Below are 24639 nucleotides of genomic sequence, written 5' to 3'. Positions count from 1 at the left end.
AATTTTAAAGGCCCAAAAATACAACAAATGCTTTTCATTCTTGATGTTTCCTCAATGCTAATTGTCTTCTACTGTGACTTAAGTCTAATTTTGCTGTTTCCATAACATGCTGTAGCTATGCTGGACAGACACAGCCAAAAGAAAGGGCAGAAATTAATATCAAGGCAATTGGTTACAAGTGGCTATAAATTATCTACTTAAGAAATGGTTGGTAAAAGAGAAAAATAGAACAACAATGTCTTCTTTATTTCATTAAAGACTGTAAAAGTTACTCTTATTTGAAGGCATGCCCTTTTTTTTACTCCCTACGTCATATATGTAGAATGTATCATATTTTATAGGTGTTTTAGTGCAAAGCCTCATTTTGAATTACTCTGGTTTGCTGTTTTAAAGTTAATTTATTATGTGTTCAAACCAACTCAACACTTCCTTTAACAGTTTCTAATTTAAAGCCATCAAGCATTTCAGAAGACACATATTGATATGCTGCAGTAATCTTATCTTATTTCCATTTGATATTCTGTTATGTGCTATTCAGATCTACTAGTTTAACAGTTCCCAATTACTTCTCCCTCTCCCTTCCTCTGCCCTCTCTGTTCAGTGATAACATAATGATAGGAGTTTATTTGATGTAATGGAGGTGAAGCTCAGAGTAAAGGAGGCACTCCTTTGCTTCCCTGCCATTCCCCTGCAGCTGGGAAACAGGAGATATGGCCCAACTCTCTGTTGGCATTCATAAACGGTCCAGCCATGTATTATGTTCCTTCTAGATTGTGATTATTTTGACAGATATGATTATATCAATATGAGTCATGTAAAGAATACATTTTAATTTTTATTAAATGTTGATGATGCAATATTTGTTGAGGCAAGTATGTAACCTAGGCCATCTCTGTAACATCACAACAATTTATGGCGCAAACAGTCCGCAACCACGTTGAAATACTAAGGTACTTTTCAACTTAATTGACACAAGTGAAGCTCCTGATATATACACAATATTGAGAAAAGTATTGCATTGATGCACATATGAACTTAAGTGAAAAGCCTTCCCAGAAGAGTTGAAGCTGTTATAGCTGCAAAGGGTGGACTGACGTTATATTAAACCCTATGGATGAAGAAGCGGGTGTTACTTAAATTCATATACGAGCCAAGGCAGGAGAGTGAATACTTTTTTGCAATATAGTGTAGATATGTGTGCATGATATATATAAAAAAAAATTTATGCAGCTCCTTTGGTTTGGATAGTGCACTTGGCCATATTGTTATTTCAATTATTTGTACAGCCCTAGTTTAAACCCAGTCCTGTCTGGGAGAAGAAAAAAAACAAAACAAAACAAAACACACAAACAAAACAACAACAAACAAACCTAGAAAGACAAGCTAAGGCAGAAACATTGCAGGCTATTTAACACTTCCCTAATAGAACCTGTTTCAGTCAGAAACTCAGGGTGTTTCATCCAGGTAACCAGTGAAGGAAATATGAATAAAAGGTGTGAGCCAGATTACAGGTTTCACGAGAAAGATGTGGATTTTGCACCTTTATTTGTAAACTAGATCAGATTTTCTGGTTTCATTTGTCTAGGGACTGATGAATCCACTCGGGTTATGGTAAGGTTAAATCTTTACTGATCTGCAATTTTCCTTTGCTTTGATAAAAGGTAGGTGTCATGATATCAGTGTGTGAAAAGGTTTGAACACAGACAACCCACACAGCTCATTATTTTTAATTAGCCCTGCCATTATAGTTCCTTTGCATGAGCCATACAGACTCTGCTGCTGTGTGTCAAACTTGTCAACCAGAAAGAACCGTTTGTGCATCTGATTAAACACCAACACCCTAAAACGAACCAGTCCAGGTAGCAGTCTGGAATTGAACATGCACTTAGCACCACAGTGCTCACACAATAATACAAAAAAGAAAATTGTTGGAAACAATTTTTTGTTTTTTGTCGAGTACAGTGATGGCTAAATGGTAAAGATGGGAGCAATGATAGTGATTTCAAAGCCATAAAAGATAGAGCCTGTACTCTATTATTGCTCTGTTCGCTGTGAGCACTCTCACGCACCATAAGAGCAGGAGCTTGTGTGCGTGGGAATATCATCTTGAGATCATTTACACAGAGGCACATAGCATTGTTATAGAGTGGTATATGTGTTTTAGTTTGGGGGGAAAAGGGTACAGAGAGCCAGAGATTTGTGTGGGTGGTTGACATTTCTTAAGGAGAGCAGAGGAAATCCAGCCAGTGGATTCTGATCTATTGAGTTTGTCACTCTTGTGATCAGTGCCCACAGCTCTTCCCTCACCTGTACTCACTCTGTTTTGTTCCATCTCAACAGAATCCACTGAGGCAGAAAATGAATTGGGGGAGTATCTGAACTACTCAAAGCACAATTCAGTTACCAAAGTGTTAAGCAACTACGAGAGGGCCCATTGTTCAGGTACTCAAAGTGTAATAAGATTTACAATGAAAATTAGATCTTGCCCTGTCAGGCACAGAAGTTCAACAAATCTGTAGGGGTTCCTCTGAAGTATTAGAGGAAACCTCTTTGAAGCTTAATACGGGATCTCTAAATGAATGCCCTGGGTGGGAAGATACTTAATGATATTAAGTATATTAACACTGTTACAATCATATCAGGTCATAATGAAGCTAAACACCATTTTGTTTGTGTCTTGTTTTCCTTTTTAAACCAACACTTATTATAAAAGAGCCATGTTACGTTTGGCTTCAATTTATTTGTTGTGACTATGAACGTTTAGTCCATTTTTCCTGTTCTGATTACTTAGCATGAATTCCACATAAAAAAACACTACAAGTTCAAGTGAAGGCAGCAATCAGATTATGTTGTTTTTGTACAAAATGTAATACTAAAATATTTCAGATTTTACACTACCAGTCAAAAGTCTGGACACACTACTGATTTGAATGAGAAAGTGTGTCCAAACTTTTAACTGGTAGTGTATGTTTTTCAGGATTAAATATAGGTTGACCTGGTCAATAAATATAGATTATCTATTAAGATAATTTTGGCTTTAGTTAAAAGCAACACTTACATTAGGGACATAGTACTTTAACTTTTACCCCCATTGTTTAAAGTTTTAAAAAGGCTTTTCACTGATTTTTCACTTGCATAGTAAATCCTCTTCAACACTCTTCACTTGTCTCCACAATAATTTAATTTATTGAGATGAAATTTGCATGGCAACAAAGGAACATATTTCTGAAGAGACAACAAAACTAAAGACAATTTACAATCCAAACAAACTGACTGTCTGACTCAAAATTCAAGAATTTCAATGCACCAACCTGTAAATCAGCCATGGTCACACCCAATGTGCAGTTCATTCAGCCCATCAACATTCACTACACATGTTCACAGATGCCTGAGGTAAAAGTACATGGTGAATGGGGTGTCAAAAAGCTTTTTGTCTGAATAAAGCCATTTTCACTTAGCAATCCTAGAGTCTAAATTTATACCTTATGCAAGTAGTAAATTGGAGATCCCTCAGAGATACAGGCCGGGCCTAGGTGCTTAAAGGTAGAAAACATGGCTAGGCAGACGAGAAAGTAAGGTAGCAGAACACACATACTTAGACATATCCTCTCCTCCCACACACCCCCTAAGGCACAAAGTTAAATGAGGGCTCAATGTCAGCCAAACTGTACTTGACATTGCCTGGCGAGGTATAAAGGGAAACTAATTGCTACCCTACTGTGTTTGTGGAGGAGAGACAACAGAGTCTTTAACCCCAAACATAGAAAAGTGTACAGGAATATAGTACAATAATGAGGGCTATCACAGCCTGACTGAAAAGATGTGAGCACACAACCAGAGAGGCACAAGCAAATCTGTTTGGGCAAGCAGACATTTCCAAGTCTTACAGCCAACTGATTAATAAATAAATAAATAAATAAATAATCTGATAAAAACCTATTCAAACATATCATAAATAACAAAAGATTATTTGATGTCTGATGAAAAGCCAGATTTGGCAGGCAGAAGGTATCAGCGAGAGAAAAGTCATTGTTATGGGATTAGAGACATGGGTGGCAATTCTTTGCTATTTAAAGTCAGCTGGTCAAAATGTAAAAAGATGAATAAATCAGAAGTTTAAACTGTAAACAATGAATTACTACTCAATTACAGACTATGCATCATTTGTCTGAAATTTTCATGGAATAACTTTAGACAGATATCACTCCAAAACCAACAGAGGGAGGATCAATCAAAACTAATCACAAGCTCATCAGCCAAATAAAAAGCTTTCTATATTGAGTATTAAAATCCAACTATAGTCCCTGAGACAATATTGTCTAGTAAGATCATTGTTCCCCAACCAGTTATATCTATTCACTGGCACATCTGTGGATGATCAAAATCAGCGTAGAAGTTATTTACAAATGTCCCAAAGAAGATGTTCATTATAGGCAGCACAGGAGGTTGCCACATTATCACAGCATGCTGGGTTCAATTCCAGCCTGTGACCTATGCTTCAAGGTCATTCCCTTCTCCCTCTCCCTGTTTCCTGTCTGCCTCGCTGCTGCTTACTAGTTAAAATAAAGCTATAAATGGCCAAAAAATAATACTTTAGAATGAATGGCCTATCCCCATCATCTATCTAACAGTATCAAATAGTATTATATGTGCACTGGCCTGATGTTCATACTTCCCTGAGGGGGAAATTGCATGGGAGATTGGTGTTTACAGCTAAATAGAATAACTCAATGTCATTGTTTTCAAAACACTAGAAATCTACAGCAGAGGAATTTACTGCTCCACTTTGCTCTGGTCCAAGGTAAGAAAAGTAACACCTATCAAACAGTCCAAAAGGCAAAGTGATTCTTTTTCAAGCTAAAATTATTTTTGATGAATTGGGGGAATTTCTTATCCAGCTGAGGACAGAAATTATTACTTCATATTTTGCACAGCAAAATGCATGACAGATGCCTTTTAAATATATACAATTTGATTTGCTGCTCACATACTGAAGAAGACCTTGGCCAAGACCATGAGGACTCAGTTCAGTAGTATGGATACAGAGATGTAACATTTGTCTGAGTCAAGGATTATGCTTAGGATGAAGGCCCGGTCTTTGATGAAGCCATAGCGTAAAATGGTATAAGATTAGATCCACATGGAGACAGATGGACACAGGAATAACCCACTGAAAAACTATTACTGTAGCTTTTTTTAGCCACAATTAAAGGTGTTTCTTATTACCAAAAATGAAGTTTTGTGTTTGTTTGTTTTTTTTTGCGCGCGTGTGTGTGTGTATATAAGCATAATGGATGGAATGAGAGCACGCATGATCAGCATATTCAATGAATGAAGGCTGGTCTAATTTCTCTGCAAGCTTAAACTTGTACGATATATTCTTACAACCTGTATCTCCATCACCCAAATAAACATCTTTATCATTCAACATCTGGGCATTAATCAAAAAGGAAAGAAAGAGTAGAACAGAAAGACTAGAAATGGGCAACATCAAGGGTATAAAATGAACAAAGTTAATTAAATTGTTGAGTGCAGAAGCTATGAATATGTTACTTAACACTGCCCTGGATGTTGAGCGTTCGTGCAAGCAGATGCTAAAAGGAGAAAGTATCAGCTCAGCAGCAATACTGAGTTTCATTTTGGTAAGCACAAGCTATAGCTTCAGTGCCCATTGGGCATAAATAAAAAAATAAAAAAAACTATAATTCCTAAGATTAAGTTTCTTTGGCACATATTTAACTCTGCTTATTTTAAATTTAAAAAGTTTAATCTAATCAATTTCTCACCCCCCTTTGATACCTCTGTCACGTTGGACTGTGTTAAAGTTTTCCTCCCATGTGAATGTCTGTCTGTCATAGTAAGGGAGGACATGATGTTCATGTACAAACAATGCTGAGATGTCAAGTGGCCTAGTAATACAGTCCATTTCTACTGGCTGCACACCTATTATGAAGCCCATAACAATGAAGTCAAACATGTGACCTCAGGTGGTTAACGAGACTGTGTGTGTGTGTGTGTGTGAATAAACCCACTAACCAGTGCACTGGTCAACATTTATGGGATACTAATGCCAAGATGGACATAAGAAGATAGCTTTAACATTTTATACATTTTATTTAATCTATTAACAGCTGAAGAGAAAGCTGTTACTCAACAGGACCAAGTTTATTCATGATGTGGTGTCAAATTTGCCTACAGCCAAAGCAAATTCAATGCTACAAGCAGATATAGAAGGTGTTAAAAGCCAACAAGCATGTTTCCTGAGTCTTATCACTACAGGGGAGTGGAAGCTGTATCTAATATGATTAAAGCTAGCACTCTTGATAGAGAATGGCTTGAACTCGTCCTCATGGTCTCTTACTGCTGTGCTGAGTTTGGCAACTATATTAAGTTGCTGGCAAGGACACTGACAAAGACAGTCCTAAAAGATATGATTTCTTTTACCATTGCTAATAAAGAATAACAGAAGAATTTGGTTAAATAATTTTGCGCCTAAAAATAAAGGATTGTAATTACAGAAAAAAAATCATGTGACTAGACAACTTTTGGTTAAAATATAAAGCAATGTTTGTTTTTTAATTTCAATAAGGGCATAGTCTAGGTACCTTCAAAGGGTTTCTGTTGACTGTCAGAATGCCATTCTTAGAATAAAGAATGGGCTACTGAAATATAGCCCATATTGAAAATGAAAATCCAAAAGACGCTAATTCATACCAACAACATATAATAATAAAATAAAAAGTTTGAAATAAGCATGTAAAATACATTCCACATCACATTATTAGTACTTAATAATCATTCAAATAATAGACTTTACAAATCTACCAAGATGTTGAATTGCCACATTTATAGACCTACTGAAGAATCTCGGGTTGCATCCACATCCGTTTTTTGTCCCTAGGCTCAATCTTCATAACAGCAGCAGTCTTCATGCAATATTTAGTTTACTATGACATTATATACTTTGGCAGAGGGGAAGGAGTGAGGAAACACTACCAATGATGAAAGTTTGCCAACCATCAGACATAAATTAAAAGCGATGAAAAAGACAGGCGGAACTCCTTGAACTTTGCATTGCCTGTATGACTGAGGTGTCATTGACGTTGTCATTGACATTTATACAATGCCACCGTTTTCATGCCGCACATACTGAGACATTCCTGGCTTTACTTTTCATGCATAACACCAAGAAAAAAGACAAAAACTTGAATCTTCACTTTCCAACCATCCATACAGCTGCTGCAGTTATGAAAAGTGTAAATGTCAGTGCATCCTCTACAGATGTGCCCATCCTTCCTCAAGCATCCCAAAGTCTAAGCCTTCCAAAATCTATTTCCTCTGCTGGCCTCATGTCTAGCTGGCAGCTTTGGAAAACAGTGAAGCTGTCCTGACATCCACGAGGTATCTTGGACCATATTAGGTGGAAGGAAGGAAACCAGCAGTTCTGACCATCTCTCACTCTGATTAGTGCTTTAGAGTCTTTTGGGTTTGGCATGTGTTAGCTGAACTGATGCCAGCCTGTCTAGTCCTGACATATTGGGCAGACGGGCAGACATGCAGACATCAAACATGCAACACTAAAGAGACATCAGCTCTTGTCTCCATCTCCAGCTGGGATAAACAACAAACTGCTACATTTCTTAACTTCACATTCATGGACTGACTCTTTAAGTGCACACAGTATTTCTGCTGCATTTGGAGTACAGTGAGTAGAGACGCTCAGAATTAAGATTACACATAAAGCATTCTACCTAAGCTGTCATTCATATATTTTTACTAGTACGGAATTGCCACATTTGATTTTGTTTTGAGATGGACTATACTTAAGGCCACCCACTCCAACTTGCTGTTGACAGACTAAGGGCCTAAGTATTTTTTTCAGACAGCAGAGATATCTGCTAACAATGTTGACAGCAGAACCAAAGCGATCAGCTTTCTCTCCTGAAGTACAGGGAGCATTTGAGAAATTGATGTCTCGGATTGTACGAACATTATCTCCTCTGTTGTTTGGTCAACAGATAAATAAGGGTGGTGCTGAACTTAAGCCTTGTAGTACTTGGACTACCAAACATAATTAACTCTCAATGAGGATGCTGGTGAATTACAAAAAACCTTGGGCTAGTGGTGGACAGACAACTTAAGGATTTTTTTGCCCACAAAAATGCTACACTTTATGAAATGGTAGTTCACGATTCACAGCACCCAATAAATGTTAATTATGCCATTCAATTAGTAATTTTATAGAAAAGGCAATGCATATTAAATTGCAAAAAATCAAATATAATAGCCACTGAATATATGGGAGCCAAAAGCATGAAGTGGTAAACAGATATTGCATGCATGCCATTACATCATGCTTGCATTGACATGTTAAAGGGTGACCCACACTTACTAAGCATATCTGCTGCTTTGTTAGTATCAGTATGCACAATTATATAACAACATATTGGTTAAATAAAATATGAAGTAGTGGATAAAAATGGAGATGTCTCACTTGGAGGACGAAAATATTAAAAGACTGAATCCTTTCATAACTAGGAGCAGTAGAGACAAAAAAGGAGCATTTTAATAATTGCTTCAAGACAAATGGACTCAACCAAAAAGAAGAAGACATGAAGTGTTTTCTCTTGAAGGCATAGCAGCGCTGGTTGGTACTGGGGAAGGAGATTGGGTTAGATGGTGATGCTACCAATTTACAGATGTGCTACTAGACCCAAACAGCTAAGGACTGCACAGGTCTGGACAAAACAACAATAGAAAGTAGCAACTTTCTATGATGGGATGACCAGTTTGGAAATTGGAAATGCAGGGCAATGCAGTGTGTTTATAGAGACAATGCTCTATAAAGAATGATAGAGACTGACAGAATAAAAGACAAGCAAGTACTATGCAAGTAAATGAAGAAATGAAAATACATTTTCACAAAGACTGTGAGCCTCTTCACCAGTGATGGGAAAAGGCAACAACCTTTCAGTATGTTAAATCTAACATTGCTCACTGAAGGATACAAACCCCCTTAAGAGAGTGAGTGCGAGCATGTGAGTGAGTGTGTGTTCTTTCTTTCTTTCTTCCATGTTCTTTCAAGTGAAAGATAGTGGTAGCCATAATGACATCAACATTAAAACTGTCTATGAGCAGCAGCACAAATGCCATGGGATGTAGATATTTTAGGGAAACACCAGGCACATTGGAACCCCAACACATTCCACAACTGATACTATTTTTACCTAATTAATAAATATTCCCCTCAACATGCAAAAAGTTACAAGCAACAACTGGGGGAAAAAAAAAAATCAATCAATAAATGAGAAGGAAAGAGAAATCAGCACGTGTTTAGAAAATTATTTAGAAATAGCCAAATTCACACTAGCAACTAATCACACTCAGCTTTAGGTACATTCAACAACAATCAATTTTAACAAGAGATTCCTATTTACAACCAGCCAGTTGTGATGCCTGTAAACTGACAGGACAAAAATGAAGTGGGATGAACTGATGGTAGGAAGGGGGGCAGGGTGGTATTTGGGTCAACAGCGCTCATATTTTCAGCCTTTAATTTGTTTACTCTCAGAAAAAATACTCGCCAATACAGCATGGTATTTTTGTGTAGAGCTGTTTTTGCCCACTTCTCCAAGCTCTCTGTGCTATACCTTCTCTTGAAAAGCTTTTAAGTCTCCTAATGAGATTAATTAAGCCAGTCCAGAGTTTGTTTTATGAGGCCCCAGCGGCCTGAAGCATGAAAAGGACCACTGCTGGGAAACAGAAGGTTCAGGTTCCAATTAAAGAGGACCAAAACTTTAAAGGAGGTTATAAAAAGAAGGTTTAGACAGTTAAACCTAGGTGTAAATCCATTTAGCTACAGGGCAGCAGGACACTATGAAGATTGGCAAGTGAACCCTGCAACTTACTGGAGAATAACTTAACTGCACTATATATTTTAGCATGAAGTGACTGTGAACATGATGATGAGAATCCTTGAGTAGTTGACTCCATTCCACATTTTTAAGGGGGTCCCAATTCAAATTCTGGACGTGTAAATGAATTTTGCTGCTTTGGCACTGCCTTAAATGTTTATTTGAATTAAGTTAGCAAGCACAGCTTTGACAGCTTTAATTTAAAATAAAAAGGTATAAACACATTCAAATTGTATCAGTGTTCATGCATACTGTCCATTATCAAGGAGAGATCTCAAAATTTGCACTAAGGCTTGAGTGGCTATCAATCCACTTCCCTCATGTTTCCCTTATTTTTCTGTGATTTTTTTTTCAACTTCCTCCCCAACCCTCCCAGCTCCCGTAGTTCCCACTGACTTATATATATATATATATATATATATATATATATATATATATATATATATATATATATATATATATATATATATATATATGTATATATATATATATATATACACACACACATACATATATACACACACATACACACATATACATATATATATATACATACACATACATACATATACATATACAAAACATGAAATAAGAACTTTTGAAACTTTGGCAATGCAAGTCAGGGGGAAATTTTGTTCAAGTCCCAGAAGGGAAAATAAAAACAAAATAAAAGCAAAACTTGTTTTGATCTTATTTAATTGGAGATCTGATTTTCAAGCCATATTGTCCAGCCTAGTGTAATTTATTATAATGCAAACAAGGAGTTTCATGAACAGTCTGAATCCTCATCACACACTGCTGTCTTGGCTGATTCTCAGTTAATGCTGTAATGCTTTTAATTCAGTGACTCCATATCAAGTCATTACTAATGCAACAATAGTTTTACCTTTCACATTGTAAATTAGATTCTGAAGTTATCAAAATGCAATTTATGGGTCAGGTAATACATCAAATGGGGGCTCTTGGATAAGATGGAGAGAAATTTGATAAAGGCAGGACCAATACTTCACCGCTGCCTAAATGCAAAGCGCATTTCAAGTCTTTGAAAGCTTTAGCCCCATTTCTTTGACGAGAGAGAAAAACTCCAGACACATCAGCCAGATAAGCAACTATGTCGTGGAGCAGGTTGTAAAAAACACAGAGGCTCTTCTGGATCAGTACCACGCAGAAAAGATTAATCTCTGCACTCTCTCTCAAGAAAATGCAGTATGTAAGATAGAAGTAACCATCAACTCAGAAAGGCAGGAATAGAATAGAATAAGATGGTGAGACTATAACGAGAAATGCAAAAAGACACTTCCATAACATACTAAACAAAGAAACAACTAAATGTTCCCTGCTTAGGAGCTGAAGCAATGGGGCTGGTCAAGAAACAGTGACAAAAATGAAACAATACTTTCATCAAAAACATGTTCATATCCACATTTTATATCTAGAATAATTTATTTGTGGTCTTGTCTTACCTATTTGCCTCTCAAGATCAGCTGCTTCATCTGGAGTGGCCCTAGGTAGCACCCCTGGGTCACTGAAGCTGGTTCTCAGCAGTGTTCCCAGTACGAACAGAAACAGCACACCTCCTATAACAGGAATGGCTGGGGTCAACTGGAGTGCCAGGAACCGACAGCTGGTGGAGCAGGAAGAGATGGAGGGGGAAAAAAAAAACATAAATAATAATCAACAAACAAGAAATTTGTTCTGTCAGACTGGTCATATTTAGCTGAGTGGTTGAAACTTGGACAGCCAATCAAACAGCCAATAGTCTTGGAGGATTACTGGCCAAATAGCAGCTGACGGCCTGAGCCTGTGCAAACAACACTGAATGACAAGTCTTCAAGTTTAGGAAGTGGTTATGTTGACTTCCTGCTAAATGACCAGTAAGAGAATATCTGTTTAACACACAAGGAAACACATAGATGGTGATCAACTCCCTGTGTTGTGAGTTGTTCTAATAAAACAATTTAGCGTAATCCCATTAAACATACAACAATCCAACAGTGCAGGTGGTTATTACAGTAATCAAATTTAGCTGCACAAAGGTGGGGCACAAGCTGCCACTTTCCATTTTATTTACTCATCTCTGGTCTGTTGAACTGGATTTTGGTTCATCAAAGAGGTTTCATTACAGACAGGGGGAGTGATGTCAGGGATGCTGTTGAGAAACGTAGCAGTAATATGACACGACATTCAATAAAATCTGTACTCACAAAAAAAGACTTGTATTTTCTTTATCTGGCGAAGTAAATATACCTAATGCTAAATAAATAAATATTAAATTAAACCTTTCAGTATCTACCCTTTTCCCTTAACTAAAGATTTGGAAGAGACTTTTGACAAAAACAAAGTCATCTGAAAATTTTACATTGAATCATTCAAAAAAGGACAAATTTTAGTACAGGTTCAGGTGATATTTAATTTTGTGCTCTTTACTAATTCTTGCAACAGAAGCACCATTTGTTTTGAGAGGGCTGAATATCACTGAGGACCAAAAAACAGTAATTTAAAAAAAATCAATTCAGAGGTACAATAACTGTAGATCATTCAGAAAGTGAGGAGATTCTAGTGGCACTAAATTCCACAATAAATTGAGTGTTTAACTGAACTGTTTTTCAAAAATGTCACGTCTTGTCTGTATATTTTTTCTATGAACTTGTTCTTTTTTTTTAATAAAATAAGTCCAATACCTATTTTACCGTTGGATACTATATCACACCTCACCAGTCTTCAGATGGTAACACCTTGGGAGGGCAGTTATATCCGCTGGTCTTTGCCAACACCAGTTAATCCAAGCCAAACTATTTTTAGGATTGCAATGTAGGGTTCCAGCAATGATCACGGATGAGAAGTAAGTATGTATGGATTGGGGCATTTAATTAGATCTGCTTTGGTCTGCTAACAAGAGTTATATCATTATGTGCACATGCTTTCATACTTGCTGGAGATGAGGTGGGGAGGACTATAGAAGACTACAAAACCTTTAAAACACGAGTGTCTGGGCATTATACCACATTCTCACGTAAATTTTTATTTGCCTGTGAGCTAAATAATCCAGTTAAAATGAGAAATGCATACAACACAAGCCTTTTCTATGAATGATGTTTGAGCCGTGAGACCCCATCTGAGTGGACTTTGACCTGTCCTACTGCTCTGTACATCTGGAGTGAGGCTGAACTCAGGGAAAAAAAAAAAAAAAAGTTGTCAGCAGCAGGAGGCTCAAGGCTGGACAACACAACACGGCACAGCACAAACATTTTTCTCCAGTTTAATGCCTGCCTGGAGTTCCCAAGGTTAAACCTCTGGACGCCAACTGTGTCCATGCACAGTATACAAAATTTAAACCTTTGCTAAGAGGACAATTGTTTTACAACCAACATTACTTTATGATTCTCAGCCAGCCTCAGGCATCAGAGCTGGGCAGGGAGGAGACACATTATTCCGCACTAATCCTAAAAGCGTAATCTGTTACAGGACATATTCCTACCTTTGGCTGAACCAGTGCTGCAGACAATCTTTCTACTTTGTACTTATAATCTTCCAAATCTGACAATCACTGTTCTAACTGCTCATTGCTATGGCTGAGCAAAATACTTTCACTGGAACAATAAATATGCTGGAATGTTCTTTGACCCCAAGTATATACCTTTAAATATACTGTTATATTGGCATTTATGATTACTTATGAGAACATATTGCATGTATGGGTAATGTAGATTATATAAAGAAATAAAACGGGCTTTAGGCATCCTCAACAGATTTGGGTAACACCTCTTCAATTCACATGGTGAATGAACATTACAGAGAGGAAACAAATGTCAAAAGAACGCCAACACATTTCTGAAAACTTCAGCAGCGCTGAGATGACAATTCCTGAAGACGCTGAAAACAAATGAATACAGGGAGAGAGCTCAGTTCTTTGTCTTTTGTCTGGAGGCTTAAAATGTATGAAAAATGTAACATCATCATCACATAGCAAAAACAACCCACCCAGCTCTAGTTGACAGATACAAATGTCCACATCACAACCTGCATGAATTCAGGAAAGTGGATCCAGCAATTAGGTGTTTATTGGATCAGCGTAGCTGTAAAAGAAATCTGCAACAATAAAGGTATAGGCTCCAAGCCAAGATTGCAATCAAAAAGACAAGCATTATTAAACTACATGAATAGATGAAAAAAAAAAAAAAAAAAACGCGTTGTCTCTTTCTGCAGGCAGAATCAGAAAATCCTGATTTAGGTTCATCTCCATTAAAATATTACTATTGTTTAAAACTTGCATTCGCAGAAATGGTGAAGGAGATGGCTGAGAGAGCAGCACAAACCACTGTCTCTGTCCTCAAATGTCTCAATGTGTCGGACATCTAATGAAAAGGCAATCACGTGTGATAGAAGGTGAGAGCTCAGTAGATACGGACAGATTAAACACCAAAACCATTAGAAGGCCTGCGTGTTCGACAGACATGGATCAATAGAGCTACTTGGACAAGCTCTAGGTAGGCAACATTGTGCCTAGTTTAAATTCCCCCCAAAGACAATGTCCCAGAAATAAATTTTTCTCAGTCACTGAACATGAACGGTGAAGACTGAAAATAATTTCAACAGCCAACATTTCTGTAAAGCATTGTAAATAAAATTTGATGGGCATTTCCAAAGTTATATCTTCATTTCCCTTTTAGTTTTTATACTAAATCTAATATTTAACGGGGACTTCAGGGGCTTTGTTTCCATGGAAACGGACAGTATCCAATGTCAGACATGGTACATTTTGAAAGGGAATGTGGTTACCCTGGAAACAGCCACATGAGTGAGCTGAAGCCTCCAAGGAAGGAAAAAAAGAAACAAAGACATTTAACAAGATAAAGACGATAACGATAACATTTATTGCAATCATTTCAAATGCCTCAACAAGTCAAATTCATGATGAGGATGAAGGCTGAGTATTTTTTGTTTTCGTTTTTTTGCAGCCTGTCCTGCTCAGCAGCTCGGGGAGGATGCCTTGTTGTGCTGAGACAGTTTTACTCTGCGAAGGAGGAGTCTGACATACTCCTCCTGTTGCCATCTGTGTTTAACTTTATTGGTAATGGTATTGGTTTATTGATAAAGCTACAGGACTGAGGCTCAGGACAACAGGAAGAGAGAACAGACACAGTATAGGGAAGACCGGGGGGGGATACAAGAACAACAACAGCAAAAGCAATATCAACAGAACCAATGAGAGCATTGGTCACAGGATTTCTAGCGCAAATTTGCCTTATTTAAAATGAATACATGAGTGTGTCATTATGTGTCAGTTGTGAACCTTGTATATGTATGCGAGTCTATGTATGTGTGTGAGTGTAAGTGTATGCTACAGTTTGTCATTGGATGCTGATGTGGGGAGCCGGAACAACACGCCCCTGGCCCAGGATAGCAGGCAGGTCAGGACCAAGACACAAGGGCACCCAGTATCCCCCAGAGCAAAGGCAGCACCAGGCCGACCCCCCCAGGAGACAGCAGGAAAACATGGGTGAAAACCCCCAATCGGAAGCAGCCCACAGAGAGACAAGGGAGACAAAGGACACCCAGGCCTGCCGGGCACATCCCCACAGCATGCACTAAACCCAGGGATACAGAGCCGCCCCCAGCTAGAGACCTGGCCAGACCCCCAATGGGGGCCCCGCCACACACTGGCGAGGCTGATGCCCACCCACACCTGGATGGGACAAGCCAGAACGACCAGGCCCGCCACCCCCGACAGAGCTCCCACCCCCCAATCCATGCCCTGCTCTCCCTCATCCCCCTTACCCCAGAGCAGGAGTTTTCGTGTGATGTGAACCAGAAATAGAATGGAAAGTCTGACCACAGAAGAAACCTGAATTTCCTTGTGGACCCTTGGAGAGGGTGTATATAGATGTGTTATATTCTCAGCATATTTCTGTGGTTTTAAACCTGCAGGACTGCGTAAACAGGACAATTGTCTCTCTCTCACACACACACACACACACACACACACACACACACACACACACACACACAGCAAAAAAGTCCATTAACTGTTTTAGCTTTGAGTTTTGGGATGCACGTGTCATTGCTGTATTTGTGTGATTGCGCAGGGTTCAATGGCCAATCTCTATGTAATCAATCAACTCTGACCAAACAGCGCCGTTCTATAATACAACATGAAGCAAAGTAGCTGTTAAATCTTTTCAGCTCCTTATTGCAATCTCTATTAATTATACACTGTACATGTGCAACACCCTAAGCAGCCAATGTTTGTGTTGTGTTGGTTAATCAAGCAGAAGATGTATACAACTCTGGCAAAAGACTGAACATGGTCTGAGATGATCTTTCACAGTTCATAGTGATAATTACTCACCAAAGCTTGACTGCTATCTCTGTAATGATATATGGCTAATGCAACGGCCTGTTAGAACTGGTCATGAAATATCAGTTTAACAATCTTTAGACTGCTTGACTTTTTAGTCTGAAAAGGTGGCATACACCAGCACCTTCCTCTACACAGCAAATAGATTATTACAAATGGTGTTTGGGGTCTGTTTTTTTCTGTCATAGCCATGAACCCAGTTTAACACTGCAAGATATTCTTATATTTTCATCACACCATACAAACATACAATACAAGTAGGGCACTTCCTTTGCCTTGCCTCCACATTTACTGTTGACAAACCTCATGTGCTCAGTCCCCGAAGTATTGCCAAGGTGTTGCAATAACAGTCACTGGCCTAAAAGTATACTGACACCAATACACAGTTTTAAAGTAATGAGAAATGTAAATCCAAGTAATTAAATTCAGGAGTTAATCCATGGATAATTAAATAAAGGTTCTAGGTGTCGAAGATCACAAAGACAGCTTAGAGATGCTACTGTATACTCAGGCAGCATGCCTCTTAACCAAACCAATTTCAACATTAAGCAATAAAGCACAATAAAAAGTGCAGCAAAGGTCAGTCAACTGTGGTGGTATGATTATCCTGTTAATATACAGTATATTCAATACATTATCATGACATATAAATAACATACAATCTGATAGTACTGTCATCCTGATGAAGCTCATATTACAGCTCGTTTCAGCAAATGTCCACTGTGCAATAGTGGGATGGATGTACTGAATTCTTCCACAAAACACTAAAGGTAAATCTTTCTGCCAGAATAGGGCCTCCAAGGTTTCCCCAATTCATTTCCTCTTATATGGTGTGCTAATCTCAACAATACTCCAGTGCAGATTACCGTTATCACATTATTCACTAAATCCTCTTACAGTGCCAACCCGTTTTTCAAAACTCAGCTGGGTTAAGCTCTGGGGACTTTCATCTGTGCTGGATGCAACCATGTCTTGGCATGCTTCATCCAGCACTGTTCAATAGGTGTTCTTTCAGTGTCACTTGAGAAAGTAAGTGCACCTTTGCTTATTTTTTTTTTACCCCGCTTATTTTCTTTTTCCATTCTGCATCTTTGAAGGTAATCAATATGCTTGAAAAAAAAAAAATCTTGAAAAGAACAGATTATCCATCCTGCAACATACACAGAATCTAAGGGTTAGGGTTAGACTATAATTCTCCTCAGTACTTTCTTGAGAATAGTTTACCCAGGGATGTAATTCCACACTGATATAGTACCAAATACATGAATGTTTAAAATATGCTTAAAATCGGGTGAAAATGCCTTTGAAGCACTTGGCTTTGTGGCCTTTCAATCTAAATTCTCATTACTCATCCGGTCTGCATGGATACAAGGCTTTGTCAGCTTTGCCTTTTATTGCATTTTGATTGCTTTAGATGACAGGAAAGGGCAGAGCATGAACCCTTTCTTAGCTGTAGGCCAAGTCATTTGTCAAAGAAATTAGTGAACATGACATGTTTTTGCAAATGGTTATGTTTTTTGCCCAGGCTACTTTGTAGAATCATAGTTTCCTTCCACCTTTCAGACAGATGTCAGTAGTATACAACGGAGTCCCCGATGTCTGCAGTGGTCATGTATGCATGACAAGCCACTAAATTTGTAAGCATAACCTTCCAACGAACATGTGCCATCCACTGCCATCCAATGTGCTAGCATGGGAAAGCTGTGTGACAAACAGGGAGCAAAGCTGATTGAAGGCTTGGAGCTAGTCAGGGAGAGGAATCACACCACAAAAAAGCAAACAGCTGGACATGATTCTCGATTTTTAGTGAGTCTAGTTGACAGCTCTGTCTCTCGCTTCTACAGCAAAGCAGACAGAGGCAATAAAGTCTCTGACAGATAGAATGTTCCGTGAAGAATAACAGTCGCATTCAAAACATATTCACTCCCCAAATGACCTAGATATGGCAAGCCAAAATGCATACATGAGTAAGCAGCCAAGTCTGACATCGCCATTGTCCTTTACCTCGCAGAAGACGCAGAACACTGCAGCAAAATCAGAACAACTGATGCTCTCTTGTTGTCCATATGAGTGAAAAGAGACTTCTATTTTCTTTATTTAATCTAATGCAAAACAGTGAGATTGAATCAGGAATGGCACTGTAGTTCCCATTTGTCAGCTTGGTTTGAGAGGAATGCGTCTATCGTCTTGAGAAACCATGTCGACTCTGGGTGTGACTGTTCAAATTATGAGGACAAAGGCTCTTTCGCAAGAGATTCTAAAAGTTGACTTATTTTGCCCAAGCATGTAGGAAAACACACTTGCTATTCTCCTGGAGTTTGTGTTGAACTAACATAGTACCAAAAGAAAAGGGTATCACATTTATCACACCAGGAGAGCAAAACGATGGCATACTTGAGTGAGGTTGTGAAAGCTGCACTATTCTCTGAATGAAGCAGGCATACAATATCTACACTACTTCATGGGGTTATAGGAATGTATTTCTGTTCACAAGAGGGAACTACCAAAGACCATTTCCAAGGAACATAACCTTCTCCCATTTGTCCATTTAAAATGTTGGCATCTTTGTTGTGGACAAACATTCTTATATAGTATAAGGTGGTAGTATTCCATTACAATAACTGAGTAGATTTCTTTTTAAAAGCCTGGATAGCATTTGAAGAACTAGGATTAACTAGTCATGTAGCTGGAGGTTAGAGATAATTTATCCCAAGACTAAACAATAGTTTGTGGGTATATTTACATGATAGCATGTTGAATCCCCACAATCACTGATCAAAAGAAAGTCAGAAGGCACCCTGTTGTGTAGATTAAAAAGTACTGAGATCAGTAACTGGTCTGAGCCAATTTACTGATTAACTGATCATAATTCAACCACTGGTCAAATGTCACATACTTGGTTTTGAGTTTTCCCATTGGCTGTCCTATAGTCATTCTCCAGGCGTACAATGAACACATCGCAATGCAACTGTCTTTTCTGTGCATTTATAAGGTTATTTGCCAGGGATTTTTTTCCATTTACTCTGACAGCTTCATTGAGTGAGATGCAGGAAAATCAGAGAGGGTCCCCCAGAAGGAGAAAGCCTACATGGTGTGCACTCAACCAATTGAGCTACCGGGGGGCCCTGCAACTATCTTTTCTGTGTTGTTCAAATGCTACAACATTTGGAAGCAGTGATTACAGGATCACTGTGGCAAACCAACTACCAGTGTCTACCAAAGTTTCCTTGGATTGAAACCCATAGTTTCATAAAACAGTTTTGACATAGTAAATCAGGCCCAAAGTGGCTGGCTTTTCAGCCAAAAAAGTGCCACAACTGCTACCCTTTTCGTTATTTTGTAATTAACTGCGAATCTATTTTTAAAAGTGAAGAAAGCAGGAAAAATTTTGACTGTTTAAAGGACTTGATATGATTAACCAACCTCATACTTTTGGGGCAGTAAGTGTTATATGGTCAGGTATATGGGACAAGTTCCTGCAGATAGCAAGAATTTCCCATGAATCAAATTTGTCAGGCAACAAACACTTCTGAGCACTGCGCTGTTCCCAATGGTTACAGCCTTTACCGACAGACCTAACTTAGATAAGACTAAATGTGTAGGGCACTTTAAAGTCTAACCCGCTGATGTAGCCAATAACATGCGCACTCGAAGATGACAATTGTGCAGTCTAGTAATGCAAGAAAGAATGGCAAGAGAGTAAGGGAGGACGAGTAGCAGGTGATGGATTCAGATGAACTCAAACATCTAGCATGGTAACATACACCCTATACAGTCCCTGTTGTATGGAAAACATTCAGCGGTTCAATGTTGCTCACATGGAAATGGCACAGTTAATTCAAATGTTTGGAAATTTGAAAAATGCAGTCAATGAAAACTTGAGTGTGGGTTGCAGGGATGAACAATTACTGCTATAGTATTTGTTTGATGACATCTGGTGATTCGATTATTTAGTCACTCCTAATCAATCACATTTTTAGATAAAATACAGCCGAAAGTCACTTTCATTAATCTCTTGTCTTAGCCAACCACCACATCAAAATATTTTCAGTTTGTTATCATTTTCAAATTTGGCCCAGGAAGGACCTGGGTTCAAACCACAGCCACAACGCAAACCAGTGGTAGGTCTTATGCTGGTCCCAAGCCTGGAGAAATGGGGAATGCTGCAACAGGAAGGGCATCCAGCATAAAAATTGTGGCCAAATCATTCATGCAAATCCCAGAGCTGACTTGATGATGGGACCACCAACAGGGGAAAAGTCAAAATTGGAGGTAATAAAAAAATATTTTTTACTTTAAAACAAAATCAGAACAAAAATGTGTTGCCTAATTAATTCAACAGTGGCTCACAAAGCAGGTAGGCTCAGCTACAGTGAACGCTGGTTGTCGTTCCAATCCCTGGTTACTCCTGTTCACATGTTTAAGTGTTATTGGGAGATGCATTGAACCTCAAATTCTTTCCAATATTCAGGCCAGCAGAGAGCTCACTATCATCAATATGTGAGCAAATGTTTCAATAGATGAATGAGAATGTGAAAATTCACTTTAAACATAGGTATTTCATCTATTAACTAACAATATTTCGAAAGTTAAAAGCAGCACACATGTAGCTTCTTTCACTGCATAATATCTAAGCCCAGCTCTGATGACTAGCAGATTATAATTTACAGTTTAATCCGCATAAAATACAACAAAATTCAAAGAATTTAGACTACTGTCTGCCCAAAACTTGAGCTAATTAGATCAATTTTCTCATCAAACAAAACAGCATAACACAGCACCACTTCTTCTTCTACAAACATCTGCCTGAGTGAACCTTTACAAAGCATAAGGAAAAGCAGGCAACATGTGCAATAACAGCACACATGGACATCTGGAGGGAGCCAGTAACAGAATAATAAACAGACCAAAGTCTGCTGGTCACTAACAGGGTTTATTGTGCATGGCTGAGCATCCCTTACACATAGACAGAAAACAAGCAAAAAGAAATATGGAAATCTAGAAAAATTTCTGCTAAATGCCCTGTGTATTTCTCCACCCCAAATACTTACCATCTGTTGATTCTTTTTGGGCAGAGACAAATACAGACCACATGTGATCATGCCACTGACTCATTTTAAGTACCATGTAATGATATGGAGGCAATTCAAGAGACAGAAGAACCCCTTACAAACTGAATGAGAAGCTGTTCTCCACTATGCTGACAAATGGCACGAGGGGTTAGAAAAACACATCTAATCAAAACACATTAGAGTTAATGACAACAGAAGCCAATGTGCAGGTCTGATGACTACCTAACTGTCCAATAAAGGTCTCTTTTCAGCTGATGGTAGGACAGTCAGGAGGACTGTCCGCCAGGGGCATAGACAGCTGAGCAGGGGTGGACAGTGCTACGCTGAAAAGTGCCTTTGTAGTTGCACAGTGTTTCTGAAAAATGTCTTGTCTAGTCCCAGTCTCACTGAGTCATCGCGGTGTAGGAAATGAAGCTATCGGAGGGGAGACAAGTATCATCAGGAAGCATCTGGCATCCTCCAATGTGCATGCTGGGGAACATCCAGGTTCAAACACACACTGCATTACGTTTCTCTCCCTCATTTTAGTATTTTTATCAACTATTCAATAATAAAGAGAATCTGAGGTTTAATCCGCTGATGCCCTCCTTTTGGAGTATGCCCTTTGGTCACATGTTATGTCAATACTTTTGCTGAGGTGACAATGTCTCAAAAAATGAGGTGGTACAGAGGTCACTGCTGATAGATGTGTTGCTATCAACATAAAATAGCAATTGTATGCATAGTATTCTCAGGCAGTTCTCCACTCAGTAGCCACATTGTATGGTAAACTTTCAACAGAGTGTAAAACTGAAACTTTAAGAACTTCTAGTGTATACACTTTAGAAAAGCTGAATTGGTGGCTGAGCTATTGTGTTGGATTGCAATGGATTGTACACATGTAGCTGATAAAGTGGTCAGAGTGTGTGCATCATTAAGCATGGACTATCTTTACAGTGCAGATACTGAACAGCAGCCATCATCCCCTGCACATAGTTTGTCTAGTAAGCCCTCTCTGACTCTGCAGAACTTTACTCTGATAAAGACTGTCTGATTAAGCAACAGATTTCATCATGGAGCAGGATTCTTATCTAGTACAGATGAGGTTTGTGAGATGATGAATGTCATAGTGATAATTGAGGGTTAACAAGGAGAGAGGCAATGCTTTATCTGCTGCAGTACATAAAGTCAAGCCTGGGGAGCATTCAGGTCAGTGTCTACATGCAGGTCAGTCACAGTGGGTCAATTTCAGACGAGGCGAAGATGACAGGCTGGATGTGGCAGTATGGAGAGCAGCATGCTGTCTGTTGATTACAGGTTGTTCAACTGGTTTGAGCGAAACAGAGGGGTCCTTTGGGGATAGTGGGATTGTGATTACGGGAGTGCAAATAGCAAGCAGGGCAGGGATTTGCATGATCTACTCCATAAACAATTAATTACATGTCAAAAGAGAGAACTGCTAAACAGATTGATGTAGGAACAGCTGGTTAGTTGATAAATTATTACACCAGATAACAATTAGTGGAAGGTAGTGTGTATAACCTAGAAACAAATTAGAGCAGGAAACTCACACCTGTTCAAAGCAACCACAGAATTTCCATCAGCGCAGGCTTCTGGCACCTCCTGCTAAAGCATCACATTATGTTTTCAACCTAAAAACAGATGCCCCCATCTAATTCACCAACCAGTTTGTACTGACACCTCCCTAAGCCACAGGAAATACACCCACACCACATCCATGGCAGTGACATAACTGACCTATATCTAAACTTTTCGTCCAACAGCTGAGTCCATGAAATGAAATACCTGATCCACAACGTCAACGTGTTAAATAGCAGAGAGGAGCACAAATGCAACTGAAGGGCTTCAACAATACTTACTCAAAAGTAAAGAAAAGTCCACATGTGACCAGAATGAGAACCAGGGTGAGGTAGAAGACCCCTGTCTGCTTGGCCATCATAATCCTCCCATTGCAGTAAAACTTATTCCGACCCGGGAAGGACTCCCACTTCCTCTTCTTTGGGGTCCTTTTCTTGTAAGGGGTCTCCATCGGTGTGGAGCTGCGAGTGCTGATCTGGCTGTACTCGCACTCTCTCATGGACTCAGACACCCCGAGATGCATCCAGAGCCGGCTGAAGTCTCCACAGCTGAATAAATCCTGAGGCACAATCTCCCCTGTGAGGAAAACAAACCCAGTTCAGCGAAGCTGTCAGGCCAGGCTCACCATTTTACACGCAGACAGCGGGAGTGGGCGGAAAGAGGGAGGGGGGGAAAGTTTAGGGAAAAAAGTGGAGGAACGGTGCTGATCTGGATGTGAGGCTGAAGTCTGCAGCACGCTGAACAGGGAAGTTCAGACGGCTCGGCTAACCTGCCGTTAGCCAACTTGGTTAACAAGTTGACTAGCAGCTCTCATATCGGCGCCTTTGTTAGCAGGAGACCTGGCTAGCATCACACACAGACACACACTTACACGTAGACAGACACACACAGAAGGACAGACAGTCCTCAATGCTGCTAAAGCTAACGCGGCTAGCGAGTCGTGTATCCGACCCTGAAGTTAACGTTAGCTCGTTGTCCAACTTGTTCAATTGACTGCCGGCTACTTGTCACCCTGACCGAGAGCCGCCTGCTTCCCTCCACACCGGCTAAAACCGGGAGGGGGGCTCGGTGTCAGCCACCCAACAGCCCCGCCGACGAGGCTTCTCATCGCGGGTGTGTTGGTCTGCCGTGCCCGCCGAGGCGAAAGCGGAGCCGCTGCCTTACCAGGGAGAGGACCGCCGGCCGCCGAGTCGGGGTGTTGTCACGTAGCTGCTCCCCTCGTTACCCGGGTTTGTTTCGGGTCGAGGGCAGGACGAAGAACACCATTTTCGGAAGTTCAAAAGGTGAAAAATGAGTTTAAAAAGCAGCCGCTCGTCGCCGAAGTGGGATCCGTGGAAAGAGCACACGGCGGGGGAGCTCTCAGGCGAGCTCCGGCATCCCGACCGGCCGCTGCTCAGGCAGAAAAAACACCACAGTGGCTGCGCACAACACAAACCAGCGCGGAGCTCACGGCCACATCTTCGGCTGCTTCTCAGCGACAGCAGGCGAGTGGCGCTCACGAATCGGCGCCTTTCCGCCGCGTTTTGTGGGAAAAGTTGCAGCGCGCAGGCCGAGCTACGGCGCTCCGCTCCGGGTCCCCACACTGAGCTGTGCCACCCGGGGGACGGAGCGGAGCCTCCCGCCTGCTCCTCCCCCTTCAGCCGCGGCCGAGCTCCACTGAGGAGGAGCGGGGAAAGACGGACTGCCAGACGGGTTCCCAAACTCTGGTCCACGGTCC

At 39.8% G+C, this 24639-nt stretch overlaps 1 protein-coding gene across 5 annotated transcripts in view; it reads right to left on the bottom strand.

The window, feature by feature from the left end:
- The window catches only part of LOC115036120 (probable palmitoyltransferase ZDHHC14), a 38508-nt gene extending 13869 nt beyond the window's left edge, over window positions 1–24639 (bottom strand). For 3 of the 5 annotated variants that reach the window (XM_029494255.1, XM_029494256.1, XM_029494259.1), the window contains exons 1-3: window positions 24087–24638; window positions 23204–23498; window positions 11378–11538 (exon numbers count right to left, since the gene is read on the bottom strand). In XM_029494255.1, coding sequence (XP_029350115.1) covers window positions 11378–11538; window positions 23204–23445 — 403 coding nt within the window. In that variant the 5' untranslated portion in view covers window positions 23446–23498; window positions 24087–24638. Of the gene's footprint in view, window positions 1–11377; window positions 11539–23203; window positions 23499–24086 lie in introns of all 5 variants that reach the window. The other 2 variants (XM_029494257.1, XM_029494258.1) reach the window with 2 other exon arrangements.

The sequence above is a fragment of the Echeneis naucrates genome, chromosome 22 (assembly GCF_900963305.1).
Source record: "Echeneis naucrates chromosome 22, fEcheNa1.1, whole genome shotgun sequence".
NCBI classification, from domain to species: Eukaryota; Metazoa; Chordata; class Actinopteri; order Carangiformes; family Echeneidae; genus Echeneis; species Echeneis naucrates.
The sequence above is the reverse complement of the archived record's forward strand: the minus strand, read 5'-3'. Positions and strand labels throughout refer to the sequence as shown.